Source organism: Chironomus tepperi, unplaced genomic scaffold (genome assembly GCF_022539635.2).
Source record: "Chironomus tepperi strain 1889 unplaced genomic scaffold, CSIRO-AGI_Ctep_v1 contig_464, whole genome shotgun sequence".
Lineage (NCBI taxonomy): Eukaryota > Metazoa > Arthropoda > Insecta > Diptera > Chironomidae > Chironomus > Chironomus tepperi.
Genome location: NW_027226586.1, coordinates 110,900 through 137,072, shown reverse-complemented (window position 1 = coordinate 137,072; position 26,173 = coordinate 110,900). Strand labels below are relative to the sequence as shown.

General features: G+C 36.4%; 5 protein-coding genes across 5 annotated transcripts; 2 read left to right on the top strand and 3 right to left on the bottom strand.

The window, feature by feature from the left end:
* Window positions 1-1,923: 1,923 nt before the first annotated feature.
* On the bottom strand, window positions 1,924-5,632 carry LOC139099148 (uncharacterized). Its single transcript, XM_070651540.1, has 3 exons — window positions 5,332-5,632; window positions 4,419-4,736; window positions 1,924-3,250 (listed from the first exon to the last, which is right to left on the bottom strand). Exons 1-3 carry the CDS (start codon window positions 5,418-5,420, stop codon window positions 2,074-2,076), a joined length of 1,584 nt encoding a protein of 527 aa, XP_070507641.1. The 5' UTR covers window positions 5,421-5,632; the 3' UTR covers window positions 1,924-2,073.
* Window positions 5,633-7,106: 1,474 nt separating this feature from the next.
* Window positions 7,107-11,164, top strand: LOC139099150 (uncharacterized). Its single transcript, XM_070651542.1, has 5 exons — window positions 7,107-7,212; window positions 8,289-8,400; window positions 9,952-10,179; window positions 10,550-10,785; window positions 10,847-11,164. The coding sequence occupies exons 2-5, from the start codon at window positions 8,289-8,291 to the stop codon at window positions 10,943-10,945; spliced, it is 675 nt and encodes a 224-aa protein (XP_070507643.1). The 5' UTR covers window positions 7,107-7,212; the 3' UTR covers window positions 10,946-11,164.
* A 780-nt stretch (window positions 11,165-11,944) lies between these two features.
* Window positions 11,945-13,340, top strand: LOC139099154 (transmembrane protein 203). Its single transcript, XM_070651546.1, has 2 exons — window positions 11,945-12,128; window positions 12,450-13,340. Exon 2 carries the CDS (start codon window positions 12,727-12,729, stop codon window positions 13,249-13,251), a length of 525 nt encoding a protein of 174 aa, XP_070507647.1. The 5' UTR covers window positions 11,945-12,128; window positions 12,450-12,726; the 3' UTR covers window positions 13,252-13,340.
* A 902-nt stretch (window positions 13,341-14,242) lies between these two features.
* LOC139099162 (pickpocket protein 28-like) lies at window positions 14,243-15,127 on the bottom strand. The gene has a single exon (XM_070651554.1). It carries the CDS (start codon window positions 15,125-15,127, stop codon window positions 14,243-14,245), a length of 885 nt encoding a protein of 294 aa, XP_070507655.1.
* Window positions 15,128-23,461: 8,334 nt separating this feature from the next.
* LOC139099149 (uncharacterized) lies at window positions 23,462-25,905 on the bottom strand. The gene is made up of 2 exons (XM_070651541.1): window positions 25,711-25,905; window positions 23,462-25,650 (listed from the first exon to the last, which is right to left on the bottom strand). The coding sequence occupies exon 2, from the start codon at window positions 25,623-25,625 to the stop codon at window positions 23,478-23,480; it is 2,148 nt and encodes a 715-aa protein (XP_070507642.1). The 5' UTR covers window positions 25,626-25,650; window positions 25,711-25,905; the 3' UTR covers window positions 23,462-23,477.
* Window positions 25,906-26,173: the final 268 nt, after the last annotated feature.

Below are 26,173 nucleotides of genomic sequence, written 5' to 3'. Positions count from 1 at the left end.
AATCTCCGAGAATTCCATGTGGATATGAATCAACTCAAGAGAATTGAAGACAATTTCTTCAAAAATAATCCAAAAATTGAGAAAATCTCATTAAATGAGAATCAATTGAATTATTTTAAAGAGAATCTCACACATCTTAAGAATCTCAAATTTGTCGACTTGAGACGTAACTTCGAATGGTGTACATCATGTGAGATTATGGAGAAAAAGGCAAGCGATAAGAGATTCGATGACTGTGAGCGTGACAATCATAAATACAAAACAAAACTAATGCTCAATTTTGAGGAATGTGTAAAAATTAAAATCTCCGAAAAGGATGAATACCTCAAAAAATTCAACAAGTGTGCTGCATCGCGTGACGTAAAACTTCAAAATATTACCAGAAATTTTGAAACCTGCGGTAAAATTGATAAACATCCGATAACAATTGACAACATTAAGACCATCGATGGCTGCATATTTAATCGACTCAAGAGTGAGGATGCTGCACGTCTGGCCTTTGATGGATGTGTCAGGCAGGAAATTCAGAGCGATGAGAATTGGGGAACATTGGTCGGTAATTGCGCCCAAAATAGAACCATTGAAGCTACAGCCATCAAAAATGCTTACGATAGCTGCATATTCTGCAAACATATGCTCAAACCTGATAATATCAAGATGTGTGAACTCCGCTATGTCAAGGACTACAATGATGACTTGAATGCCTTCAATGCGGATGTCCTTAAATTCTTTGATGGAACCAAAAGTAAGAATATCATTGGTTAAATGTGCTGTAATGTCTATTTTGTCATACTTTTGTTGTTATTTTTGTACAAATAAATGTAGGCTGAAAAGTCAATGAGCGTACTTACATGACACTTACGTGATGTGACAATAAAAAATAAAATAAAATAAAAAATCATATTTTTTCAATTGGCATGACAACGGTGGGAACAAGGTCGAATCTGTACGATATGCTACTCAAGGTCGGCAGTAGAAGATATTGTTAAGATGTGGGAGGGTGTGGGGTAGTCAGTTTTATGAGTTATGTTCTATTTATAGTCATTTGTCATATATAATTATTAGTATTTCCAGTTACTTAATAAGGCAAGGTTTTGCAATTACGTGATTCTTCCATTTCCTTCTTGATCCTTCTTCCCATCTACTCTCTAGTGCTTCTATTACTCCTTTTGGCCCCCTTTCTCCACTACACCCTTCTCTCCCTCTTTCCTTCCTCTTCTCCCCCTGCTCACCAATTTTCCTTTTCCTCTTTTTCCTCTTTTTCCTCTTTTTCCTCCTCTTCCCCCTCTTCCCCCTCTTCCCCTCTTCCCCTCTTCCCCCTCTTCCCCTCTTCCCCCTCTTCCCCCTCTTCCCCCTCTTCCCCCTCTTCCCCCTCTTCCCCCTCTTCCCCCTCTTCCCCCTCTTCCCCCTCTTCCCCCTCTTCCCCCTCTTCCCCCTCTTCCCCCTCTTCCCCCTCTTCCCCCTAACCTAGGGCTGGGGGATGAGTAGTTTAGGTACCCTAGCATAGTTTTACTCTAGGACAGTTCTGATCTAGGATAGTCTTTCTTTTGAGTAATTCAAACCACCTGGGTAGGTTATGGTTGATTACCCGAGTAGGGTAAGGTAGATTTACTGGGAAGGGTAAGGTAGGATTCATGAGGAGGGTAAAGTAGGCTAACCAGGTAGAATAAGGTGAGGCACCAAGGTAGAGTAAGGTAAAGTATCCGAGGAAGGTAAGGCAGGTTTCCTGAGTAGAGTGAGATAGTTTACCTCGGTAGGGTAAGTTTGATATATTGGGTAGAATAAGAAACCGGCTCCTGGCTATGTTCATCAATTGTATATGCCTAGACAATGAATTAAGGTGTCCATTGCAATAGCTTCTGATAGAGAACCCTAACCTATTCCAAAAATTCATATTAAATAATTCCAAATCAACTACAACAATTCAATTCTCAACCCAAATAGCATAAGTCGGTTAATTGATACAAAATCCAGCACCAGGTTGACATGACTCTGTCACAGAGTTCTACAAACAAGTGAGAGTCACGACAAGTGAGAGATTTTTGATCAATTAACAGATTTTGAGCAACTTTATTAAAAATCATCATCATCATAAATACACAAGTCATAAGAATTGACAAACTTGTCCCATTCGACTCTCTTTTGATCAGAAATTGAGAATATTTGGACATTAAATGACGCATTTTTGAATATTTCTTCAATTTTTCTAGCTTCCGATATTTTTGAGACTTGAATTTTTAACATCTTTAAATGACAATCGTCAGACTTTAGTGACTCGTACAGATCCTCAGCCGTGCCTGACAACCTTTTAATCTCAATTTCCTCTAAATTCCTGCACGTCTTGAACATTTGATGGAAATAATCAGCATAATTTTGGATTGTAAGTCGCTCAAATGTTAACTTTTTGAGGTTAGGAAATGCAGCTGTAAAATTGACAAGACTTCTTATTTCCGTCTCAAATGCGATTCGCTTGACAGTCAGGACATCCAATTTGTCATACTTAATGTCTGTCGATTCCACAGAATTTCCAAATCCAATTTCAAAAGTCTTAAAGTCACTTCCTTGAATTTGTTTGAGGAAATTCTCAAATTTTCCATTTAAATAATCAATTTTTAAATTTTCAATTTTTGTGCATTTTTTGATAATTTTTAGTTCCATGTCCATATGATCTAAATGTACAATTGAGTTCCTGTTGTAGGCATTAAATGCAATGTAAAGGTTCTTAATTGATGCATTTTCAGACATTATATCCAATATCTCTGTATTTTGATGTACATCAAGTCGTCCACAACAGTCGAGAGTTTCTAACCTCAAATTTTCAATCACAAATGCCAAAATTTCCTTACAATCGGAATTACGTTGGGTGATTTTGAGGACTTTGAGGGTATTTTGGTGCGGAATGATGAAGCTTTTGAATAAGGCCATAAAATTCGGACTTTTGATGTCTGTGATCTCAAGATATTCCAGGCTGAACGCTGTGCTGACCAAATCTAATGAAAATTCAGCCTCAAATTCCAATTTTTTCAATTTTTTGGACTTTTTAAGGAAATTTTCGAGATTTTCGTCGTAATTTTTGCAGTTTTTCAGCATTAGTGTCTTCAAATTCGGCGCTCGAATGTATTTGAGGATTTTTATTGATTTTTTAACTTCACAGACTTTCAATTTCGGCAAGATAATTGGTTCAAAGTCATCAAAGTTATCGTCATTTAGTGGATCGAATTTTAGTTCCCATAATGTTGATGATATGAAGCTGTGGAAGAGTTAAGGTTAAAAATTCAATGTTCTAATTCAAAGTTTTTATCGGAGCGTGGCTTTCTCAAAAGCGACCGTTAAATTTTTTCAAATTTTTTTTGTCGTTAATATTCAAATTTTTTTTGACCGTTACTTTTACTTTTCTTCGTAACGTAAATTTTTAATCTATATTATAAACACCCAATTCCTTTGCTGATACAAGAACGGAAGCCATGTGAAGCCATTTTGTGAAGCCATGTGAAGCCGAAAATTGAAGGGTATCAGGGGGTATGGGGGGTGTAATGTGATGCCACATGAAGCTATGTGAAGCTGAAAATTCTGAAGATGGGGCGCCACGGGCGCTCCCGATACTCTAGTTTAAAATAAGTTTAGTTCGAATTTTTCGAATTTTTTGACAATCAAATGTCGAAAAACTCGAATTTGAGACGGCCACACTCTGGTTTTTATAAGGTAGAAGGCAGAGTTGGCAGGACTTTGGAAGTCTGGACTCTAAAGGCCCTGAATTAGAGTCCTGCCAACTCTGGTTGAAGGTATAGAAAAGGCAAGAAATACGGTACTTAAGTCGAGTAGCCTGTTTCTCCAGGTACGGCATGGTTATAGGTATATCACTAGTACAAAACCACTACAATATCCAAACCTGTTTCATTGCTTGTTAGGATACCTCAGTCTAGTCGTTCCGTACCGTATCACATCACGAGAAGTCGGCCACAGTCAACAAAGTCGACATACTATTGAAGTTAATCATTAGGAGTCAATTAGAGCAGGTAACAATCTGCATAAGAGGTCATCGGCGGAAGATTAACTTGAAGATGTTAAGCAGCTAAACTCGAAATTCTGATCGAATTTCACTAAATCCTGAATCAAGTCAGAGACACTCTTAGGGAGAGATGATGCGGGGTTTAATAGGGTTACATAAGTGAATAGTTGACTCCAATCAAGGGTCGACTTATCCAGAAGTGGTAGGGTATGGTACCATTTGTACGGTATAGGTTCCTGCTTGTCATACCTTGGTGTACTATTGTACCGAACCGTACCACTTCCACCCAGAGTTGTCTGGACTCCCTTACTCCCTTTGAGTCAGAATACCAATTCCGACTCCATAGCCTCATCCCACCCTTTACCCTCTCTCTTGACATGCCCCATACATCAATTCCAGACAATCTTACCTCAATGTCTTCATCATCAAATAATTATCAGGTTCCATTATTTTAATTTTCTCAATTCTTGTAAAGCAATTTTCGACAATATCCAAATATTTCTCTTTAGGTATTAATGATGCATCCGAAAACATAATGACAATATTTCTGTATGAATGTTGCTTCATTTCATCTTCTAATTTGTCAAATTGTTCAATTATTTGTTGTCGTCTGTCTTCTGGTTTACTTATTGCATCATCAAATGATAAGCCATCATCTCGTTTCTCGTATGATAAAATTGTAAATTTTCTCATGATTCTGGATGATGAGATGATTAGCTGCTTCCATCTGTGGGTGATAGAATTAAATTAGTAGAGTTTCAACAGTTTTTAGTGATTCAAAATTGTGGCTGTCTAGGTTGGGGTGCTTCTAGAGGGAAAAGGTGATTCTAGAGGGGTTGGGACATATTTGATATTATGCCGGATCCCATTTGATTTAAGTCTGGCATCATACTAGAGTCATGCGAACCAAGTCGGATTTTGTATCAATTAAGCCGGATCTTAGCAAGTATTGGGGCTTGCTTGGCTAAAATACCGTGTATTAACCAGAGCATAGCTTGACTTTGCCCCACTATGTGACTTCACCTCGAGAAAATTAGGTTGGTACATGGTGGAGCCAAGGGGGATGAGGGTTTAAGGAGCTTCGAGCCACCAACCTTTACTCAAACTCAGTACAAAAATCAGAAAATACATTTTTTTTAGTAAATTTCATCTTTTTTCATTTAATCAACCAAATCACATCAAAGATGCAATCCACCAACTCAACCTTAACATCTTGTTTATTGCTATTCTACGTATCAAAAGCTCAAAACCTGTTTTTTTTTTATTTCCATACCAAATTGATATTTTTTGATCAAATTTGACAAATTATTAAAATTCTTTACCTTTCGCTGACTTTTTCAACCTTTTTAATGTTTTTTGCATCTAAATACTCAAAAATCTCAATCAACAGATGATCAGGCAGGAATTCCATTGTTCTTCAACACAACAAAACAAATTCAACCTTGAAAATTAAACTTGAATGACTTTATTTATGTGAAATTTTACTAGACGAGGTTGGGAATGTGGTTGCTTTATGCTTTAATTTGTGTAAATTTCACTTATTTACTCATTAAATTTGTATAAATTTCAATAATTTTGAATAATTTGAATTTAAACTGATTTAAAGATTGTTTATGTTTACAATATTTGATACCGACTGACTCAGTTTCTGCTGTTACATCCAAAAAAAATGTATATTTTGAAGATATTCATCAATGGAACATTTTTGAAAATGAAACAGAAAAGTTCACGGTGATATTGAGCTTTTATAGCTTTTTATGACAAATTTTGATAATATCAAGTGATTAATAGGATTTAGTAGGCAGGTACAAGTAGCACAAGTCGGGTAATCGATCCAAAATCCGGATTAAGAGACTAAGAGAGACTCAGAGAGACTCAAATAGACTCAGAGAGACTCAGAGAGACTGAAAGAGAATCTGAGAGACTGAAAAAATCTTACTTAATAATTATGACTGTAAATTATTCAAAATTTATTAATAAATTGCTGTCAATTCTCGAAAGATGCCATTGAAAATTGATTTGTTTACTTCTCTTGCACGCCCATCTGTCTTTCCACGAAATCTCCAACTGCATTATAAACCTCGTGATCATGACAATCGATCATGATCATTTTTGTTGGTCTTTTTTTGTGGATTGGAGATCGTTGGAAGTTTTAGCATTGATATGTTGATTGTTGGGGGGCTGTCAACGTTCAATGAGGGTTGCTTGGGTAGGATTTTGAGTACATGTTGTAAATTGGTTATCTCGGCAGAGCAGGTAGCTTGGGTAGGCTCTTAAGTACATCTTGCTAATTCCTTATCTTTAAACAAAGATCGGTCTCCAGCGATGTATTCAGTGGTTATAGCAAAAGCTTATAGAAAGTGGGGTAGGGGCGGTAAGGAAGAAGAAGGGGTTGAGGAAAAGAAGTTAAGGTTTTGGACGTCAAACTCTCTTTTTGAAACAAAAATTCTTCAATTTGCTAAGAATTTTCGAGAAAAAGAAATCGACCATCCCAGGTGATATCAGGGAATAGGGTGTTATGGATAATACCAGGAAACTCAATGGATACAAGTGATACCAGGCAACCCCAGGATTACGGATGATACCCGGTAACTTCAGCATTGAATGTGATACCAGATAACCTTATGGATACAGTCGGTATTGCCAGGTAATTCCAGAATTAAGGGTGACACCAGGTAGCCCAAAGGTTAAATGTGATACCAGGTATCCCCAGGGCTACAGCTCATACCACAACAAGGTATGAACTTGACATTTAGTCAGCTTCAAAGTCACACTTCCACAAACCCCCCAATATTTACTAAAATACATCAAAAAATCGTCACCAAAACATGCATCCAAAAATAATTCATCCATAAAAAAATAAACAAAATTCGTAGAAAAAATCACAGCTTAATGGTTTTAGTCGTCTAGCTTGATGTCACGTCTAGGAGAGGTTATCAAGCACATTGTAAGTAATCAATTATCACAATTTACGTTGAAAAAAGACCTTGACTCGATTACTTCAGCTGGTTGAATCTTTTCGCATGTGTTAATAATTCCAGTGAAAAATATCACATATTATAGCAAAAAAATCAATAAAACTGTTAATGTTACTTATGGTCTTCGTTAGTCTCTTGAATGTTGTGGATGTCTTCACATCTAAAATCAAGTTAATTGTTGTCGTCTGTGAAGTTTAGTTGAATATTTTATTCTAGAAAGTCAAAGTGAGTTTTGTGATTGATTTTTGTGACAATTTTTGAGGTCAGAGTTACAAAACAGGCACCTGAGGCTGGCAAAAACCCGTACAAATTCTTGATAATTTGTATGATTTCTGTCGCAGGTGCCTGTTTTGCAACTCTGGTTGAGGTTGATGCTTTGAACATGATCATGTGAAATTAGTGAATTTTGAAGCTGAAAATTGATTTTTGGAAGTGAATTGTTAATTGTGGGCATTATTTCCTTGAGCTATGGCATGTTTTAGTTCATGAAAATATTCTGGACACACCTGAGAATTTCTAAGGCACTACACTGTGCTGCGTCACACATGTTGCTGACCATTGGATTAAATCAATCAATTTTCATGAGTTTTGGTACATTCACCAAGAAGAATGGTGCTTTTTCTAGTGATTTACACAATAATTATCATTATTTCAAGTGCAAAGACCATCAAGTTGAATCTTGGAAAGCACATGATGAAGAATAAGTGAAAAATCAGATCTTAGGCCTATGTAGGGTTTCCAGAATTCAAGTTCCCGGGAATTTCGGGGAAAATTTCCGTTTTTAGATACCTTAGGCCTGTGTGACTCTGCCCTGGTGTTATATTCATTCAATTCTGACTCTAGACTAGAAAACGTTGAGCTGGGAATGGATTTTTAGCCTTTTCCACTGGATCTGCCTTCCGTTAATCCAATTCTGTTCCAAATTCCGACACCGTTCTGTCGTGACTCTGTCTTTATATGGGATTAGGTCTTTATATCGACACCAAGACTTCCGAGTTTAAAGATTTGTCTGAAATGTCGCTCTCAAGCGTGACTGTTGTGTAATCCACCCAGGATTCACAGAATTCTGCTAAATTCTTCCTCATTCTAGAGTAAAGTCTCGTATTTAGAGTTCATCGGAAGCTGAATCTGTCTTTAAATAACTTCTGCCAGTTTCTAATTCCCAGCATCTATGCATCATTATCACATTCTTTCCAAAAAAATTGATCAAAACATCCTTAAAAACCTTGATTAGATCCGCAACAATATTTATCATAACTTTACTAATTTTCAATCTAAATTCATCACTTTTTTCATTCTAGATGAAGACTTTAACACTTTTAGCAATCGCACTATGTATTTGTGCAATTGATTGCGAAGATAACACAAAGCCAAGATTCTTGTCTGCACCAATTCCGTCAAAATGTACATCACGTAAGTATCAATTTTTTTGGTGATTGATGCTGAGGTTGGCATGACTTTGGGAGTCTGGAGTCCTTACTTACTTACTTCGCTGGTCGTACAGATCAATTGTGATCCATGGGCATCCTCATGTGCTGCCTAAAACTAGGTCTATCGTCAGCTACCGATGAGTCTTATCTTTCCATGAGTCCGGACATCAAAAGCCCAAAAATGAGCTTTCACTATGGATTCATCCGTACATTGGAGTCCGGATTTTAATGGACACGACTCCACATTTTATAGGAAGCACCTCCACATTGATGTCCTGCCAATTCTGGTTTGGACTTTAATCAAGGAGCTCTTTTGGACCTTCTGGAGTCTAGAATCCCAAAGACCTTCCAAATCTAGTTGACAGCTCATATTAGGGAAAGTCGAGAAGTGACTCTGAGGCTGATCATATGTCAAGTCGACCTCCTGCAACTGCTACATACACCGCTGTCGACTGAGAAATGGACATAGTTCAAACATAATGCAGATAAAGGCACTTTTTAGTCGACAATTCAGGAATAATTGCCAGCTTTCATGCTAGACGACTGGTAAAGACGTGGTCACATGTGCCCGGTTACCGACATGTGCGCACTATCCCCGTAAAGATTCCAAAGAAATCTCAAAAATCACCAAACCCAAAATCACTAAGAATTCATCAACAAAATTTATTATTTTTGAAGTTCACATCCATTTACCCAATCAATTATCACCTAATTCCTACATCTTACGTAATCACTTTCAATTTCATAATGTTCACGACATCCATCAACAATATGAACATGTTTACCGACCTCAATGGTGTTAATTTTAATAATTAGAAAAACAAATGATAAATGATTGTCATTTTGGACATGATTTCTTGGAAATATTTGGATGTGCTATGGTCGGTCACGTGTGACTGCGTCTATACTAGTCGTCTAGCATGAATGCTGGCAATCTTTTCTGAATTGTCGACTAAAAAGTGCCTTTATCTGCATTATGTATGAACTATGTCAGTCTCTCAGTCGACAACAGTGTATGTAGCAGTTGCAGGAGGTCAACTTGACATATGACCAGCTTCAGAGTCACTTTTCGACTTCCTTAATACAAGCTGTCAACTAGATTTGGGAAGGTCTTTGGGATTCTGGACTCCAGAAGGTCAAAACAGCTTCTCGATTAGAGTCCAAACCAGAGTTGGTGGGACTACAATGTGGAGGGGTTTCCTATAAAATGTGGAGTCGTGTCCATTAAAATCCGGACTGTAATATAGAGGTGCTTTCATAGTGGAGGGGGCTTTTGGTGTCCGGACTCCCAAAGTCATGCCAACTCTGGTCAGAACTTCATGGATCCGAACAAATAAGAGCATGGTCATTTCTTCTATTGAGGCGCATTGTAAACCCAACATCACCTTCAGCCCCTATGCTATCCATGCCCCCCATGCACCCCATGTACCCCCTCTGCCCCCCCTGCCTCGCCTACCTAAAATACCTTTCCATCTAACTCTATTGCTGATCACATCCAAAATCATTAAATTCTCAATTTCTCATCCCATTATAGGACCCAAAAAGTTTACATTTAATGGTCACAACTACTTCTACAGCGGTCAAGTTCCAGAATATCAAAATAAGCGTGTTGACTGGTTAGCTGCCCGTAATATTTGTCGTGAATATTGTATGGATGCCGTATCATTGGAGACACAAGAAGAAAATGATTTAATTATTAAGTTGGTCGAGTCAAATGATGTTCCATACATTTGGACGTCGGGACGATTATGTGATTTTGATTGTGAGTAGTGATGCCCGAGCAGCATAGCAATGTAACGACGACACATCCGTTCGGTTTGCCGAACTGTATTCGGTTTGCCGAACTGTATTCGGTTTGCCGAACTGTATTCGGTTTTCCGAACTGTGTTCGGTTTTCCGAACTCTGTTCGGTTTTCCGAACTGTAATCGGTTTTCCGAAATGTATTCGGTTTGCCAAACTGTGTTCGGTTTGCCGAACTGTATTCGATTTGCCGAACTGTATTCGGTTTGCCGAACTGTATTCGATTTGCCGAACTGTGTTCGGCTTGCCGAACTGTATTCGGTTTGCCTCAATGAATTCGGTTATCCGCAAAATTGAGATTCTAACCTCAAAATTGTGTCATATATTTCAGCATGCGAAGGCCGTACAGACTTACTTCCACTCAACATCAATGGCTGGTTTTGGTCAGCTGATCGTATTAAAATTCCAGCAACAAATCAAAAACCAGCTGGATGGGCATATAATCCATTTTCACAAACTGGACATAAGAAGGAGCCACAACCAGACAATGCAGAATATGACATCAATAAAACACCAGAATCATGCTTGGGAATGCTTAATAATGTCTATAATGATGGAATTGGATGGGTAAGAAGGAATTTATGCTGAATATTTTATGACTTTTTAATCCAAATTTGACTATTTACAGCATGATGTGGCTTGTTATCATGAAAAACCATTCGTTTGTGAGGACAGCGATGAGCTTCTTAATTACGTAGCAAGTACAAATCCAGGCATTCAATTGTGAACATCTCGTTGGACAATATGTTGGAAATAAAGGCTGTTAGACACAATTTGCTACTCCCAAAGGACAAATGATAGAATTTATCAATTTATTAATATTAATCTACTAAACTATTAAGTGTAGTTCAGCTCATGTTGCTTGCTTTAAGGTCATACATAAAAATATTGATAAACTTTCAACTGTTTTAATAAAATAAATTATGGAAAAAAAATTTGAATTTTATTTGATGATTTGTTATTTCTTTTCTTGACTAGCAGAACTTGAAGTCGTCGGTCTAGGACTAGGTCCGAAGACTCTTTGGTTTCTTCGGTATCTTCAGTATCTTCGGGTATCTTCGGTTATCTTCGAGCATCTTCGGGTATCTTCGGTATCTTCGGGTACCTTCGGAATCTTTGGGTATCTCCGTGTATCGTCGGATATCTTCGAGTATCCTCGAGTATATTCAGTCTCTTCGGATATCACCGAGTATCTTCAGGTATCTTTGGTCATTTCGGGTGTCTCCGAGTATCTTCGGTTCTTCGGTCTTCGGTATCTTCGAAATCTTTGTTATCTTCGGTATGTTTGGTTCTTCTTCGGTCTACGGTCTACGGCCATCGGTCATCAGTCAAAGGTCTAGGACTCGAATTTGGACTTGGTCTCCGGTTCTTCGATCTCTTCGGTCTTTGATCTCTTCGGTGTCTTCGGTATCTCCGCGGTATTCTTCTAATACATACCTCTTTCAAGTTACAATTAATTGTAAAATAAATGAATAATGGTCTCCGAACCCTAAGTATCTCTAAAATCAGCAATCTCATTTTCCCCTTAAAAACATTTAATTTTATTATTTCCAACAAAGATTGTTGTTTTTCACAACGAAGCATGTATAGATGCGCATTATGTTTAAAAAATTACACATGCGCACAATGTGAAAATAAAAATTATACGTAAGCAGTTTCAATTTTACGTAAGATATTTTTGTAAACAATAACAAACAATTCAGAATAAAAAATAAAATTTTATAATTTTTTAACTATATAACAAGAAGTATTGCAATAATTAAATATTGTGTTGGATTAATAAGGAATTAAAGTTGATTAATTTGTAAGAAATCACAAAAAATAGCAAATAATTTAAAAAAAAGAGCAAATTTCTTTAAAACTTCAAAATTTATTATGAATTTATATTTAAATATTCAATTTTAAATAAGGTAATTGGTTGAATTAATTGACAAATTATAGCTTAATTTTGTGATATTTATCAGAATTGGCAGGAATCCATTGTTGTGTCACTTTTATTCGAGTCCAGACTCAATTTTCTCTTTTTTAAGTATTGGATTCTAAAGTATAGCAAAGTATAGACTAAATTAGAATCCAGACTCCAGTGGAGGTGACTTTACGAACTCCCAAAGTCATGCAGACTATGATTAATATCAATAAATCTATTTTTATCGTGTCGTCTCTATCGACAGCTTCCATGATCAATTCGACGGTCAAATTATTACAATTTAATCTTTTTTCTGTAATTTTAGACTTAACATTCAACTGGATCTGTCGCTGTAAGTTTGAGAGATAACATCTTACAGATTCTGAATCAAAGCATTTCTGTGTATGACAAAATGAGCTAAAAATCTCAGATATCATCAAAAAAGAAGTAAAAAATTCACAAAATTCTGTTAAAAATCAGTTTTTGATGAGAAGAGTAAGAATAAATCATCAAATTCAGACATAAAACTCACCATAAAAGAGATCCAGACCTGCATTAGAGCAATTTCCAGCCACCCTAACCATCACCCTCACCCACCCACAATGTCATCCCACGACGACAGAAACGAAGTCAAAACGTATTTTAAAATGATTGAAATAAGTCGATGGCTGTCAATAACCCCATTCGAGATTCTCATTCATCTCATCTCAATTCTAATCTTTTCAATCCTGCTGACCCTAACAATTGATGGACAAATTGACTTTATGATGATACAGCCACAACAGATGTCAAATGGTACAGCACATGAGATAATTGACTCATTTCGTGTCAATCAAAGTGATCAAAAGCCAGCAATTGATTGGTTTAAGCTATTTTCAGTATTATTTTGTGCTGACATCCTTAATGCTTACTTTTGTTTCATTATGATATTGAGGATGTACATCAACAATCAAACGGCTATTCACAAAATATTTTGGAGTTTAAATTTCATTTTATTGACTGGACTTTTTAAATATTTAATTGCATTAAAGTTAAATGAGACGAAAAATTTAGAATGGATGGAAGTAAGTTCACCGATATTTGTGCTGTTGCAGTTGTTTGCATTAAAGGCATGCCAGAAACCATGAAAATTTATGAATTGTGATTGAATTTAGAATATTAAAAATTAAAATAAAAAATTATTCAATAAATTAGACATTTTAATACTAAAAATAAATTGTAGATTAATCAGTTTCATAGCTGTATGCTGAGCAGTAAGGATGATGTGATGTCGACATGAACCAGTGCGATATGATCAGTGCGACATTAACAGTGTAACATGAACCAGTGTTACATGAACAGTGCGACATGAGCAGTGTGACATGAACATGAACAGAGCGACATGCACAGTGTGACATGAACAGAGCGACATGAACAGAGCGACATGAACAGAGCGACATGAACAGTGTGACATGAACAGAGCGACATGAACAGAGCGACATGAACAGAGCGACATGAACAGTGTGACATGAACAGTGCGATATGAACAGTGCGACATAAACATTGTGACATTAACAGTGCGACATGAACAGTGTGACATGAACAGCGCGACATAAACAGTGCGACATGTACAGTGCGACATGCACAGTGTGACCTAAACAGTGCGACATGTACAGTGCGATATGAACAGTGTGACATGAACAGTGCGACATGAACAATGCGACATTAACTTAGTGCGACATGAACAGTGCGACATGAACAGTGCGACATGAACAATGCGACATTAACTTAGTGCGACATGAACAGTGCGACATGAACAGAGCGACATAAACAGTGTGACATGATCAGTGCGACAAGAACAGTGTGACATGAACAGTGTGACATGAACAATGCGACAAGAACAGTGTGACATGAGCAGTGCGACATGAACCAGTGTGACATGAACAGTGTGACATGGACAGTCATTGGTGACCCACAGGTATGGTACAGTGTCCACAAGTGATGTGTCTGATTTAAGATTGGTACGGACTTGGTTATGCCAGGTGTATCACTGTGTCGCATCGTAAGCTTCTAAGGAACGTCATTGTCCTGCTCAGATTGGCGACATCATATCCATATTGATGAGTGTGTTCAGGATCCTTAAAATCTACAACTTTGAGTGCTTCTTGTCCTCTTTACAGTCATGTTGCCCTTATTAATCTCATCCTTAACATCCCTCGACTCAACATCCATAATCTCATGTCTCTTAGTGAAGCAATGCCTTATAAAAATATTATAAAATACCTCAAAAATTGACAGCACAGATCCACCCATCAACAGACCCAAAAAGCCACCAATTGATGACCAAAATGTCGCCCATCCAAAAACTTGAAATCTTTTAATTTTTAAAAAATAATCTTTTTTAAAATAGACCGAAACATGCTCGATATTCTCAGGTGTCGGTTCCCTCTTTGATGACGTAATTTCTGTATCGTATGTGACTGAATTGCAGGACGGCAGGCAGTCACAATCCTTTAATTGTCCATAATTCTCACGAAAATCACAATGACATGACTTTTCAGTACTCGATTGACAGATTCTAGTTCCACTAATGTGCGGCATGTAGAACACAACACATCCACATGTAGACATAAGTCGCTGGATGTAGCATTCATACTCACAATTTGACTGCGAATAATGACGAAAAAATTCAAGTTTTTTCTCATTTTCAAAATAACAATGACGAATTTTTGGATGATATTGCCGTAAATCCTCAGATGTTGTGATGACGAATGGCTTAATAGCAATCATAGTGACGTCATCAGCTGGAACGTCAATAAAGTGTGTTGACATCCGAGGATGTGTTAGCGGTGAATGTAAAGTGATCTTAAAGCCATCCTTAATTGCGCACATTCCATTAAAGTTGTCGACAAGATCCTTTGTGACGATGGTCAGGCCATAATCACGTCCTGACTTGGATGCATGTACTGGATACTTTTGGGGTCGTGTGAAATTTATGTCGAAATTTATCAAATAATCAGCCATTTTGGATGTAAACATTTTAGTATTTTCATCGAGATTTACAGTGTAGCAGATGCCTTCGTCCGTAATTAATCGACGGTAAATTTGCTTTTCATAGAAAAAGTCATCGTCATTTTCAAATCTTAGCTCAGTTATGAAGTCGAGGACTGAAATTTCCTCTAAACTATTGACATAATCAGCACCAGTCATGTTGAGGTTGAAGTCGTGTAGTTGGAGTGAACAGGGTGAGGATGGGTAGCATGTGCGGGGTGTTCGGGCTGTAATATGAATTGAGGATGGTGAAATTTGTGGTTAAATTGTAGTCAAGTAAACTTGAATCGACTTTTCCATAAAGTCAAGTCAACTTGAGTCAAAAATTTTTGCATGAAATCAAGCCAACTTGACTCGAATAATACATAAATTTAAGCCAACTGAATAGACTTTTCTACAAAGTCAAGTCGACTTGACTCGAATGTTACAAGAAATCAAGTCAACTTGAATACACTTTTTCATACAAAATCCAAGTCAACTTTGAGCTCTAATCAAGAAGCAGAACTCAAAGCAAAATTTAAATTTACGTGGAGTCAAGTCAAGTTGACTTGAATTTTACATGAAGTCAAGTTTACTTGAGTCGAATTTTACATAAAGTCAAGTCAACTTGAGTCGAATTTTTGATACAAAATCTAAGTCGACTTCAAGCTCTAACCAGAATTTTGCATGAAGTCAAGTCAGCTTAAGTCTAGTTTACCATTAAATCAAGTCAACTTGACTCGAATTTCACAGAAGTCAAGTCAACTTGAGTCGACTTTTTCTTACAAAATCCTGGTTTAAGCTTTAAACAGACCCAGAGCCCAAATTTGACTCAAATTTCACATGAAGTCAAGTCAACTTGACTTCAATCATCCTATAAATGAAATAAATACCATAACCTACTCACATGACTTGACATTACATCTCCGATACCCAAATGAACATAAATGCGATAAAGTTTCCAAATAAAATTCACTTCCTGGTTCCAGCATGACTTTATCGTCCAAATTAATAAATTTTGTGACATTTTTTACGTCAAATTTGTCTAAATCAACTTTAGGATTATAGCACATTGTGACAGCTGGGAAGGGAATCTGCAATAAAACAATATATCATGTAAATTACAAGTTAAGTACTTAATTGAGTACATACCTCAGATGTATCAGTAAATTCGTTATCATAAGCAACCATAACTGGATTATTTTGCCATGTAACATAATAACTGATTGTAAAGCATAAGCATGTAATGAATGCAAATAGGAAGCTTGTTATGCGATAAAGTCTGATACTTAACAGCTCATTACGTCCACCAAAGTGATTGATGATGTTCTCGTGGCAAATTTTGAGATAATTTTGGCAGATTTTGAAGATTTCTGGAAGATTTTTTGATTAAAATTGTGAATTTGGATGATTTTAGGTCTGAGCAGCATTGCAGTTGACTTGAGGGAAATTGAGGCAAGTCAAGTGAACTTAAAGTTGGTCTGGACCCAGTTCCATATAAGAGTCATGACAGTCTGGTGCTGGATTTAGAAAATATTAACCAATTTGTGCTATTTTGGAAGTTTGTCGGCCTATGTCGATATTCGGGATTGGGATCAGGATTGACGTAATTTACGAATATTCCCCAAAAAATAATTTTTAATTTTTCACTCACTTTTCTTATGAAATTTTTCATTTTCCAATTTTCTCCAAATTTCCTTCCATTTTTTTAATGAAATTTCAACAAAATTTCCCAACATTTTCACAGTTTACAGACCTAAAACTACTTTTATTATGGAAGTTCCATATGCTGCTCACCAAATCCAAACAATTACTGAACGAAAAGAAACTTCCTGTTGGCTTATTGCACTGTACTTAATTGACCTATAATATGGTAATTTATAGATAAGATATATCTTTATTGCATGGGAAACTAAATGGTGTAAGTTGATATTCACATGGGTGTGTTAAAGGTAACGATGGTAAATTGCTGTTCATTGTCACTTTCTGTCCCTGTCGAAGACAACAACTGTCGGTTGATACCGACCATCAGTACCGGAATGCCAACTCTACTTAAATGATTATATTGTAGTTTTTGTCAAAACTGTAAGCTCATATGCATGCATATATGCACATATTTGTCAAACCCTATTTTATTGTAAAATTCCACACTATTTTCCATAACTCGAAATCGACTCAGATTTTGTAAAAAAAAAAAAAACTGACTTGACTTCACGCAACTTCGAGCTATGCTGTTTCCCGAGCAACGATGAATCGCATTTTTTGTCGTAAAAACAAGTCGAAATCAGCTATCAAGGTGCCGTCGGAGCACTTACCGTTAGTATAATGACATAGCAGTAGTGCCTTAGTGAACAAATTATGAAGTTCGGATTGTTCTTTGGTTTGACGACCCAAACAGACAATGAGGATGCTCTTGAGAGCTTTAATAGATAAGCATGTTTATGAGTAAAGCTCTGGGCTTACTTTGCTCTTCAGAACATGCTCTTTGCCTGCTTGGGAGCTAAAAAAGCTCTAATTGACTTTAATTACAGTGTCTGCTTGCATTTCGTTAGGATAACATATCACTGTGTGTTAATCGGATTCAAAAAAAAAAAAATATTAAGAACTAGTGTGAATGCAATTTGCTATCTTATCTCTGTAGACTATTTGCTAATAAAACTCATAATTTATTCATTGCTAAATTACACAATTCATTAATTTTATTCAAGTCTGTTCAACATTTTTACTAAAATATACAGTATTTTTGGTATTTGGCAGTGACATCGGAAGGCAAACTACTTAAAAAAAGCCTGACATCTGGTTCTAGGTTGTCATGACTCTGACACAGAGTTGGAAGGAATAAAGATTAATAATGTTTGCGTATCGTTGCTTTCTTATATCCTGAAAGTTGACCTTTTCATTATTGAAATGCTTCCTTCTGTTGGTACACAATGACCTGCAGTCGCACAGTATGTGGAGCATTGCTTAGGAATAAGGAATAAGAAATAAGGAAGAACCCCTGGAATCCACAAAGGAAACGACAGCCTTAAGCTACATGATGTAGTACAATGATGAAAGATGGTCAGCTGAATGTAGGAACAGACAATTTGTACAAATTAGGTGGACGAGCCAGCAACAGATTCAACTGGAATGTCTATTAAGTCATCTGTATCACATTCAAGACAAAGTCGATTTGAGCATTTAACTTCTTGTTGACTTGTCGAGTCAGGATCATCAGCAGCTTTAAACAAAGACTCATACTTAATCAGCATTGACATACAGAACTCATGAACATTTGGATGTGCTTCATTTTCCAAAGATACTTGCATCAAGTCACGTCCTTCAAACCTTTCAATGCTTAAATGTCTATAGTCTGTGTCCTTTTTGGACAGGAAGTGCTCAATTTGATTCCATATTAATTCCACAACCTGAACATTATTGCACTCAACAGCATCAGACAAGACATGATCGCCAAAATCATCAATGTGCTTAATCATGTCCCAAAGACTGTCAGTTCCAACAAATTTCTTAATTATATCCCATAAAGCAGCATGAAAATCAACCGAAAAATTCTGCCTTGCTGCCGATTGTAGCAAATTCTTCCCAGCAAGTCCAGTTCCAGTCAATATTTTCTTGATATTTTCAGGTGTCGTAAGTCCTTCCAGTTCCGATATCATGAACTCAAATACATCAGGTGATGTAAAACATGCAGCAAGATGAAAGACATTGTTGCCATGTCCATCGACAGCTTGAAGATATTTTATGAATCTGATGGTAGGGCTTGATGCTTCCCTGACTGCTGTCCATAAAATTTGATGGGTTTTGAGGTTTTTGGCACTGACTGCAGCTGCTTGAAGGATGTTACGGCCGTGGATGCCTGTTGATTTTAGAATTTTTTGATATTGAGCAGTGCTGAATGATTCCTTGAATTTATGGAATGTAAAGTCAATGATGTCTGGATGGTCGTGAGTCACAAGGTAGTGGACATAATTGTCACCATATCTGTTGTTGTGCAGCACAAGTGGAATCAAGTCATCAAAATTGTCAAAGAAAATATTCCAAAAAATTTCATGGAACCACAAGTCACTGGATTTTGCTGCCATTTGAAGGACATTCTCATGTTTTGTGGTTGTCTGTTGACCAAAAAGTTCCAAAATTTGCTGTGGCTTGAGGAAATTTTTGACAAAATCACAGAAAATTTGTAAAGTTTCGGAATTTTTTTGCTGTACAATGAGATGAAGGATGGACTCTGACTGGCTGTTGACAAGCTTTAAATAGCTGAAAAATCCATTTTTTGAGGTTTTTGTGGTTGTTTTGTGGATTTCTGACAATGTGAAGTTGACGACTTCTTTTGAGTATTTTATAGTCATGAGAATACTTGACAGGAAGAGATTGTCGTTGTCATATCCAGTATACCACAATAAGTCAAGTAGACCAGCTGAGTTGAGGCACTTTTGAGCAGTTTTCCATAATTTTTGATGATATTTAAGGGATTTAAGTTGTAAAAGTTTAGCCTGCATGACGTCACTGCATGCTTCAATTGCGTCGGTTCCATGAGTCACATCCAATTCCTTCAGATTGTAGACAGCCTCAATTCCTAAAGTGTCCATCAAATGCTCTGCAAATTCAGGATTAACAGCAATCCACAGCTGATTTCCATCATTTTTATCAAATAAATTGAGCAATTTTGTGGCAAATTTAGGCTCAAATCCATCAATAAATATGGGAATTTTGCTATTTTTGTAATGTTTTTTGATAATTTCAGACCTAAATTTGGATTTTGTCTTTGAAATTAAATCAGTCATGATGTCAATAAAGTCAGATTCTGTCATTATCTCTTGATTGAACAGCTTTAGGTCAACATAAGTTGTAAATTTAATTAAATACTTTTTATGCAGCTTAACTGCAGCGTTTTTGAGGAACCAGCTTTTTCCGGAGTTGGGTGTGCCGGTGATGAGGATGAATTTGTGGTTTTTGACGTCATCAAGCATGTCTTGTTCTGAGAATTCTTGGAATTTGTGCTTAATGGATGACATTCGTGTGTTATGTAAAGATTGACCGTTTCTGCAGATTTTAGTCAAGTTTCTAGGCTGATACAAAATTTTAAAAAATAAATCCTCAACCGCTGCCTCAAAATTCATCGCAATCCCGTCACTTCCCGACTCCATTGCTAGATTCTGCTCATCAAATTTGTTGTCAAACTCAATATCATCAATTTCCAAAAATTCATCAGAATTGGCAATTTTGTAAAAATATTTCGAGTAATTCTCAAGAATCGACGTCAATCTCAGCAGCAAGGCACGATTCCGACAGAAAGTAGCTACGCAGAATTGTAGAATTCCAACATCCATTGATGTGCCGGCATTTTGATTATAAAATCCCAAATTCTCAACCTCAACGATGAATACGAACAGGTTTGGGTGACTTTGTGGATTTAAAGCTAATAGCTGTCTTAATACACCATCGTATGGACATTCAGATGTGAATTTTAAGACTTTACAGCTATTGATTAAGCTGTCGTTGCTGTGACTTTTTCGACCAAATAGTTCCGAAATTTGATGCGGCGTTAGAAAGTCCTTGACAGCTTCACAGAAGATTCTTAAAGCCTTTACATCATTTTGCTGTATAATGTGACGGAATATAGACTCTGGATGGCTAGTGACATGCTTAAAATAGCTCAACAATCCATTTTCTGAGGTTGTTGTCATTATTTTGTGAATTTCTGACAATGTGAGATTGACAATGTCTTTTGAGTTCCTGTTAATCATGCTGGGGATGAAATTGTCTTTGTCATGTCCTATATGCTTCACTAGTTCCACAAGATCAGGTGAATTAAGGCAGTTTTGGGCAGTTTTCCATAATTTTTGATGAGATTTGAGGGATTTAAATTGTGAAAGTTTAGTCTGCATGATGTCACTGCATGCTGCAATTGCGTCCGTACCATGAGTCACATCTAATTCCTTCAGATTGTAGACAGCCTCAATTCCTAAATTGTGCAATAAATTCTCTGCAAATTCAAAATTAACAGCAATCCACAGCTGATTTCCATCATTTTTGTTGAAAAAATTGAGCAATTTTGTTGCAAATTTAGGTTCAAATCCATCAATAAGTATGCAGGCTTTGCCATTTTTGTAGTGATTTTTGATGATTTTAGACCTAAATTTGGATTTTGTCTTTGAAATGAAATCAGTCATGAAGTCAATAAAGTCAGTTTCTGTCGTTAGCTCTTGATTGAACAGCTTTAGGTCGACGTAAGATGTAAATTCAAATGAATCCATTTTATACAGCTTAACTGCTGCGTTTTTGAGGAACCAACTTTTTCCAGACTTGGGTTTGCCAGTGATGAGGACGAATTTGTGGTTTTTGACGTCCTCAAGCATGGCTTGTTCTGTGAATTCCAGAAAGTTGCCATTAATTGATGAACCTAATGACTGTCCATTTCTGCAGATTTTAGTCAATCTTCTCGGCTGATACAAAACCTTAAAGAACAAATCCTCAACAGCCACCTCAAAATTCATCAAAATCCCGTCACTTCCTGACTGCAATGCCAAGTTCTGCTCATCAAATTTATTGTCAAATTCAACTTCATCAATTTCCAAAAATCCATCAGAATTGGCAATTTTGTAATAATATTTCGAGTAATTCTCAACAACCGACGTCAATTTCAGCAGCAAGACACGATTCCGACAGTAATTAGCTATGCACATTTTAAGGATTGCAACATTCATTGACAGCCATTTTGCGCCTGCATATTGATTGTAAAATTCAAAATTTTCATTCTCAACGATAAATGTGAACAGGTTGGGATGAATTTGGGGTGTTAATGCGAATAATTTTGTTAAAACTTCATTGTGTGGACATAGTGATGTGAATCTGTAAGTTTGACAGCTATTTACTATGGATTCGTCGATTTGATCTTCTAGGCTGAAATAGACGATTATTGGATTTTGTAGAGTTGATTGCTGCATTTTTGGAAGGTGGACAGCTGATTCTGGATATGCCTATTGATATATGTGAATGTTTTAGAATTTTTAAAAACCAAATTTTAGGGGTAAATCTAAGGGATTGGGGGTCAGGGTTGTGTAAATTGCAAACAAATAGGATTTTTTCAGGAAAAATTCTATAAAATTGAAGAATAATTCTCTAAAATTGAGGACAGATGAGTTTTAACCTATTCTTGATACCGTGCAGCAAATGCACTCCTTCCATATCCCTTCCATCTTCTCCTCAGCCCAATTGTCTCTAGTTTGACCTACAACCCCTCCCCTTAACTTGTGTGTCGTGTCTGGAATGTCACGGAAATGCTATGACCATCAACCTCATGCCGCGTACATTTACGAAATCTTGTACATACGAGCTGTAACTTAGTCCATTGCCAGATACATCAGGCCTTATGACTTACTAGTGTTTGGGCTATGTGCACTTAAAACTGTAGGTCTTAAGAGTGTGATACAACAGATTATTAATCACAAGGCCTCATGTTCTTCAAGCTAAGTCCTTCAAGTATTACATGCCGTAAGCTGTTTCGGTTGAGACCAAGGTGTGTCATGGCTCGAAAAATTCATTATTTTTAAGAAATCTCAAATAATTTCTATTCCTTTTTACCCTTCCTGACCTGGCGCAAAAAGCAAAACTTCCCAATTAAAAATGTATAAATTTGATTTTAAAATCATTTCCGCATAGTAACTGAATTTAATGTTGCTGATAACAGCATTTATTCATTCACAAAAACACTATTTTTGAATTTGTTTAATTGTGAAATATTTAAAAACTATTAATTGATGTTCTTAGGTAAAGCGAATCTCGATTGAATTGAATCTTAACCCAGAAATAACTCAAAAGTAACCATTTTCAAAATAAGGTTCTGTCAATTTTGCCTACTAATTCTATTTTCTAATTCATATGTTACCTGCATTAAATTCTCATTCATAAAAATAGGCAGACTCATTAAACGACAAAATCCTGAGTCACCTGAGTTGTCCGCATCAAGTGTTATACAGAATTTTGATTAATAATTAAATTAATTACAGCACAAATGTGATTTCATCAAATTTTAACAAAACACTGAGCAATAAAACGCACATGTTATCATTATCTCTTTCAGAGATTAATTTGATGTTATTGCTCTCAAATTCAAAAAATGCTCAAATGTCTAGAATTAAAGATTTTGAGAAAGTCTAGAGAATCTGAAAGAGCCTGAGAGAGTCTAAAAGAGCCTAAGAAAGTCTAAGATAGCCTAAAAGAGTAAGATAGGCTGAGAGAGCTTGAGCCAATGAATCATTTAAGCCTGATTACCAACTTGCCAGCTATCATTCCTTACAGCGTTCCTTAATAAATGAACCTTCTAAATTAATTTCAAAATATTTCAACTTTTATTGTCATTTTCATGAATATTTTTCCAATGTCTTTTTAAATTTCTTTCAGTTTTAACAACAATTCCACATAAATTGCACTGAAATGACATCTCGGAATGGACATAATACATGTGATTATTCAACGACTGCTTATTCTTAAGTCTTGCTGAACATTTTTCACATTTCAGCCATTCCGATGACATTTTGAATTTTTCTTCCTGTTTCACGTGACTTTTTTGATGCTTAACAAGTGTCCGGTTGTCGTCCGTCGTAAAGCTGCACTTGTCACACTTCAGGTGCTTGGTACGGTCAATGTCATGGATTCTCATGTGAAACTTTAAGCTACTCCGACTTGAACATTTCCTGTCACATACTTTACATGTTAATATTTCAGGATTTTTATGCTTAATTTGATGCTCATTAAGTCGACTTGTACTGCCAAACTTCATGCCACAGCTGTCACATTCGAGGACTTTATCATGTGACTTAATATGCGTTTCCAGATACTTTTTGGCTTTAAATGTCTTATTGCAGTCTTTACACTCAAATATTTCATCAGTTGCTGTATGAATGTGCAGGATGTGCCTCTTAAGTCCACTTCGATTTGAGAATTGCTTACTGCATTGCTGACAGATGATGCACTTGTGTTTATTAAAGTTTTTGAGGATTTTAAAGCATATGTTGCAGGTAAGGCATGTAAATTTACCGTCTTGGAGTTTATAGTTGGAATTGATGGTGGCTGAGTTGTCTGAATCGGTGTCATTTGGGTCTGTTTTGGGATTGGGAGGTTGGGTCTGATTTGATGTCCGGGTCATTGGATTGGTCGTCCGGGTCATCGGATTGGACGTCTTCTTTGATGATTGTTGATGGAAATTCAGATTTTTGTTGTAAATTGGATTGACTTGAGTTTGAGAAGTTGATGGGAAGTCTTGAAGATATTGAAGGTCGGAAGAGTAGGTAGCTGGAGGTATTGAGGCTATTTGATGGTTTCCTTGATGATTGAGGGAAAATGGGTCAAGTTTTTGGGCAATTTGTAGGGGTTTAGGTTGATTTTCGTAATCTACTTGACTTTCATAATCAACTTGACTTGCTAGTTTAGTTTTACTGTCAACTTGACTGATGAGCTTGTTCTTTGAAAAGTCAACTTGACTATTAAGCTTGACTGATGACAACTCAACTTGATTAGACAATTCAACTTGACTGTGCAAGTCAACTTGATCATCATGAGCTTGATCTTCACAATTTTGACCAATTATTGTAGATTTTTGAGATTTTCGTTTAGTTTTATGACGTTTTGTGTTGGAATTTTGTGAAATTGACACATTTAAAGCACTAGATGGACTTAGATCTGATTCAGGTAAAGAATCTTCAATTATAAGTTCCTTTTCAGTCTTAATGTGAGCAATATTGGGGTATGTGTCTGTTTGTGATTCATATGGAAGCTCTGAATCATTAAAAGTCCTCTTAGTGTCCGTATGTGATCCATAGTTAAGCTCTGAACTGTCATACTTGCTTCTGGTCCCATTTTTCGATCTATTGCCAAGTTTTGAATCATCAAATCCACTCCTGATGCTGACCAGTGATCCATTGTCTACCTCTGAATCATCATCAACACTCCAAGTATCCATTTGTGATTCACTTTTTAGCTTTGAACCATCGAATCCACTTCCAACGTACGTTTGTGATCCACATCTAAACTCTGAATAATCAAGCTTATTCTCGGTGTCTATTTGTGATCCGATCCTAATCTCTGAATCATCATTAAACTTCGCAGTGTCTGTTCTTGATCCAATCTTAATCTCCGAATCCACAATAACCCTCCCAATGCCCTGAATATCAAAATTATCAGCCTTAAATCTTTTTGCTGTCTTCCTAGCTTTTTGTTCTTTTGGTTGACTACTAAGAGCATTGATATCTGTAATGTTGATGATTTTTACATCCGTTGACTCATCCTCATGTTGATCCTCAAGGATTCTCTTCTTTGAGCTTCTTTTCTGGACTCTTTTCTGTTTAACTTCAGGTAGTTCTTGATGAATTTTGCCTATTTTAAGGTCGACTGTTTTTATGATCACTTCTGAATCTGTTTCTGGTTCTGGTTTTATTTCTATGGTTTGGATTATTGTGTTGTCTTCATGCTCTTGTTTGATGATGGTGTCCATTGTGGATTGACTGGATTTATGGGTTCTAAAATGGGAAAAATTGAATTAAATTTTGGTAATAATTTTAGATTTTATTGGAATTTACCTGACTGAATCCTGTTTTAACAGCTGTATATTTGATGACAGTTCCAAGAGATGTTCCTCAAATGATCAGCTTTGGTTCCAGATCATCAATGTCACCTGCGATGACTGAGAATTTGCAAAATTTATTCAAAAACTATTTTTGTAATTTTTTAGTATTTGTTTTTGTTTTGATTTCTCTGTTGTTGATTCATATCAAGTTGAGGTCAACTTATGACTTGACTTTAAAAAGCGCTTTCTATGATCTATTAACTAAGTAGTCCCAAAATTCATCGAATTCCTCAATTTTGATGAATATTATTTTGACAAAAAGGCCCAAAATCCAAAATTGCAGCCAAATTCAAATGAAAAATTGAAGAAATTCCAAATGATCCTCAAAAATTCCTCCAAAAATCCCAAAACCCATCCAATTTTCCCGCTATAAATTCAAATTGTCCGCATCAAATCAACATTTTTTGCACAACAAT

Excerpts from the sequence above, each read along its gene's own strand:
- LOC139099148 (XM_070651540.1), bottom strand. The coding sequence starts at position 5,420 with ATGGAATTCCTGCCTGATCATCTGTTGATTGAGATTTTTGAGTATTTA. Across the intron at positions 4,737-5,331 it reads GTTGAAAAAGTCAGCGAAAG|ATGGAAGCAGCTAATCATCT; the intron begins GTAAAGAATTTT and ends TATCACCCACAG. Across the intron at positions 3,251-4,418 it reads TTGATGATGAAGACATTGAG|CTTCATATCATCAACATTAT; the intron begins GTAAGATTGTCT and ends ACTCTTCCACAG.
- LOC139099150 (XM_070651542.1), top strand. The coding sequence starts at position 8,289 with ATGAAGACTTTAACACTTTTAGCAATCGCACTATGTATTTGTGCAATT. Across the intron at positions 8,401-9,951 it reads TCCGTCAAAATGTACATCAC|GACCCAAAAAGTTTACATTT; the intron begins GTAAGTATCAAT and ends ATCCCATTATAG. Across the intron at positions 10,180-10,549 it reads ACGATTATGTGATTTTGATT|CATGCGAAGGCCGTACAGAC; the intron begins GTGAGTAGTGAT and ends CATATATTTCAG.
- LOC139099154 (XM_070651546.1), top strand. The coding sequence starts at position 12,727 with ATGTCATCCCACGACGACAGAAACGAAGTCAAAACGTATTTTAAAATG.
- LOC139099162 (XM_070651554.1), bottom strand. The coding sequence starts at position 15,127 with ATGGCTGATTATTTGATAAATTTCGACATAAATTTCACACGACCCCAA.
- LOC139099149 (XM_070651541.1), bottom strand. The coding sequence starts at position 25,625 with ATGGACACCATCATCAAACAAGAGCATGAAGACAACACAATAATCCAA.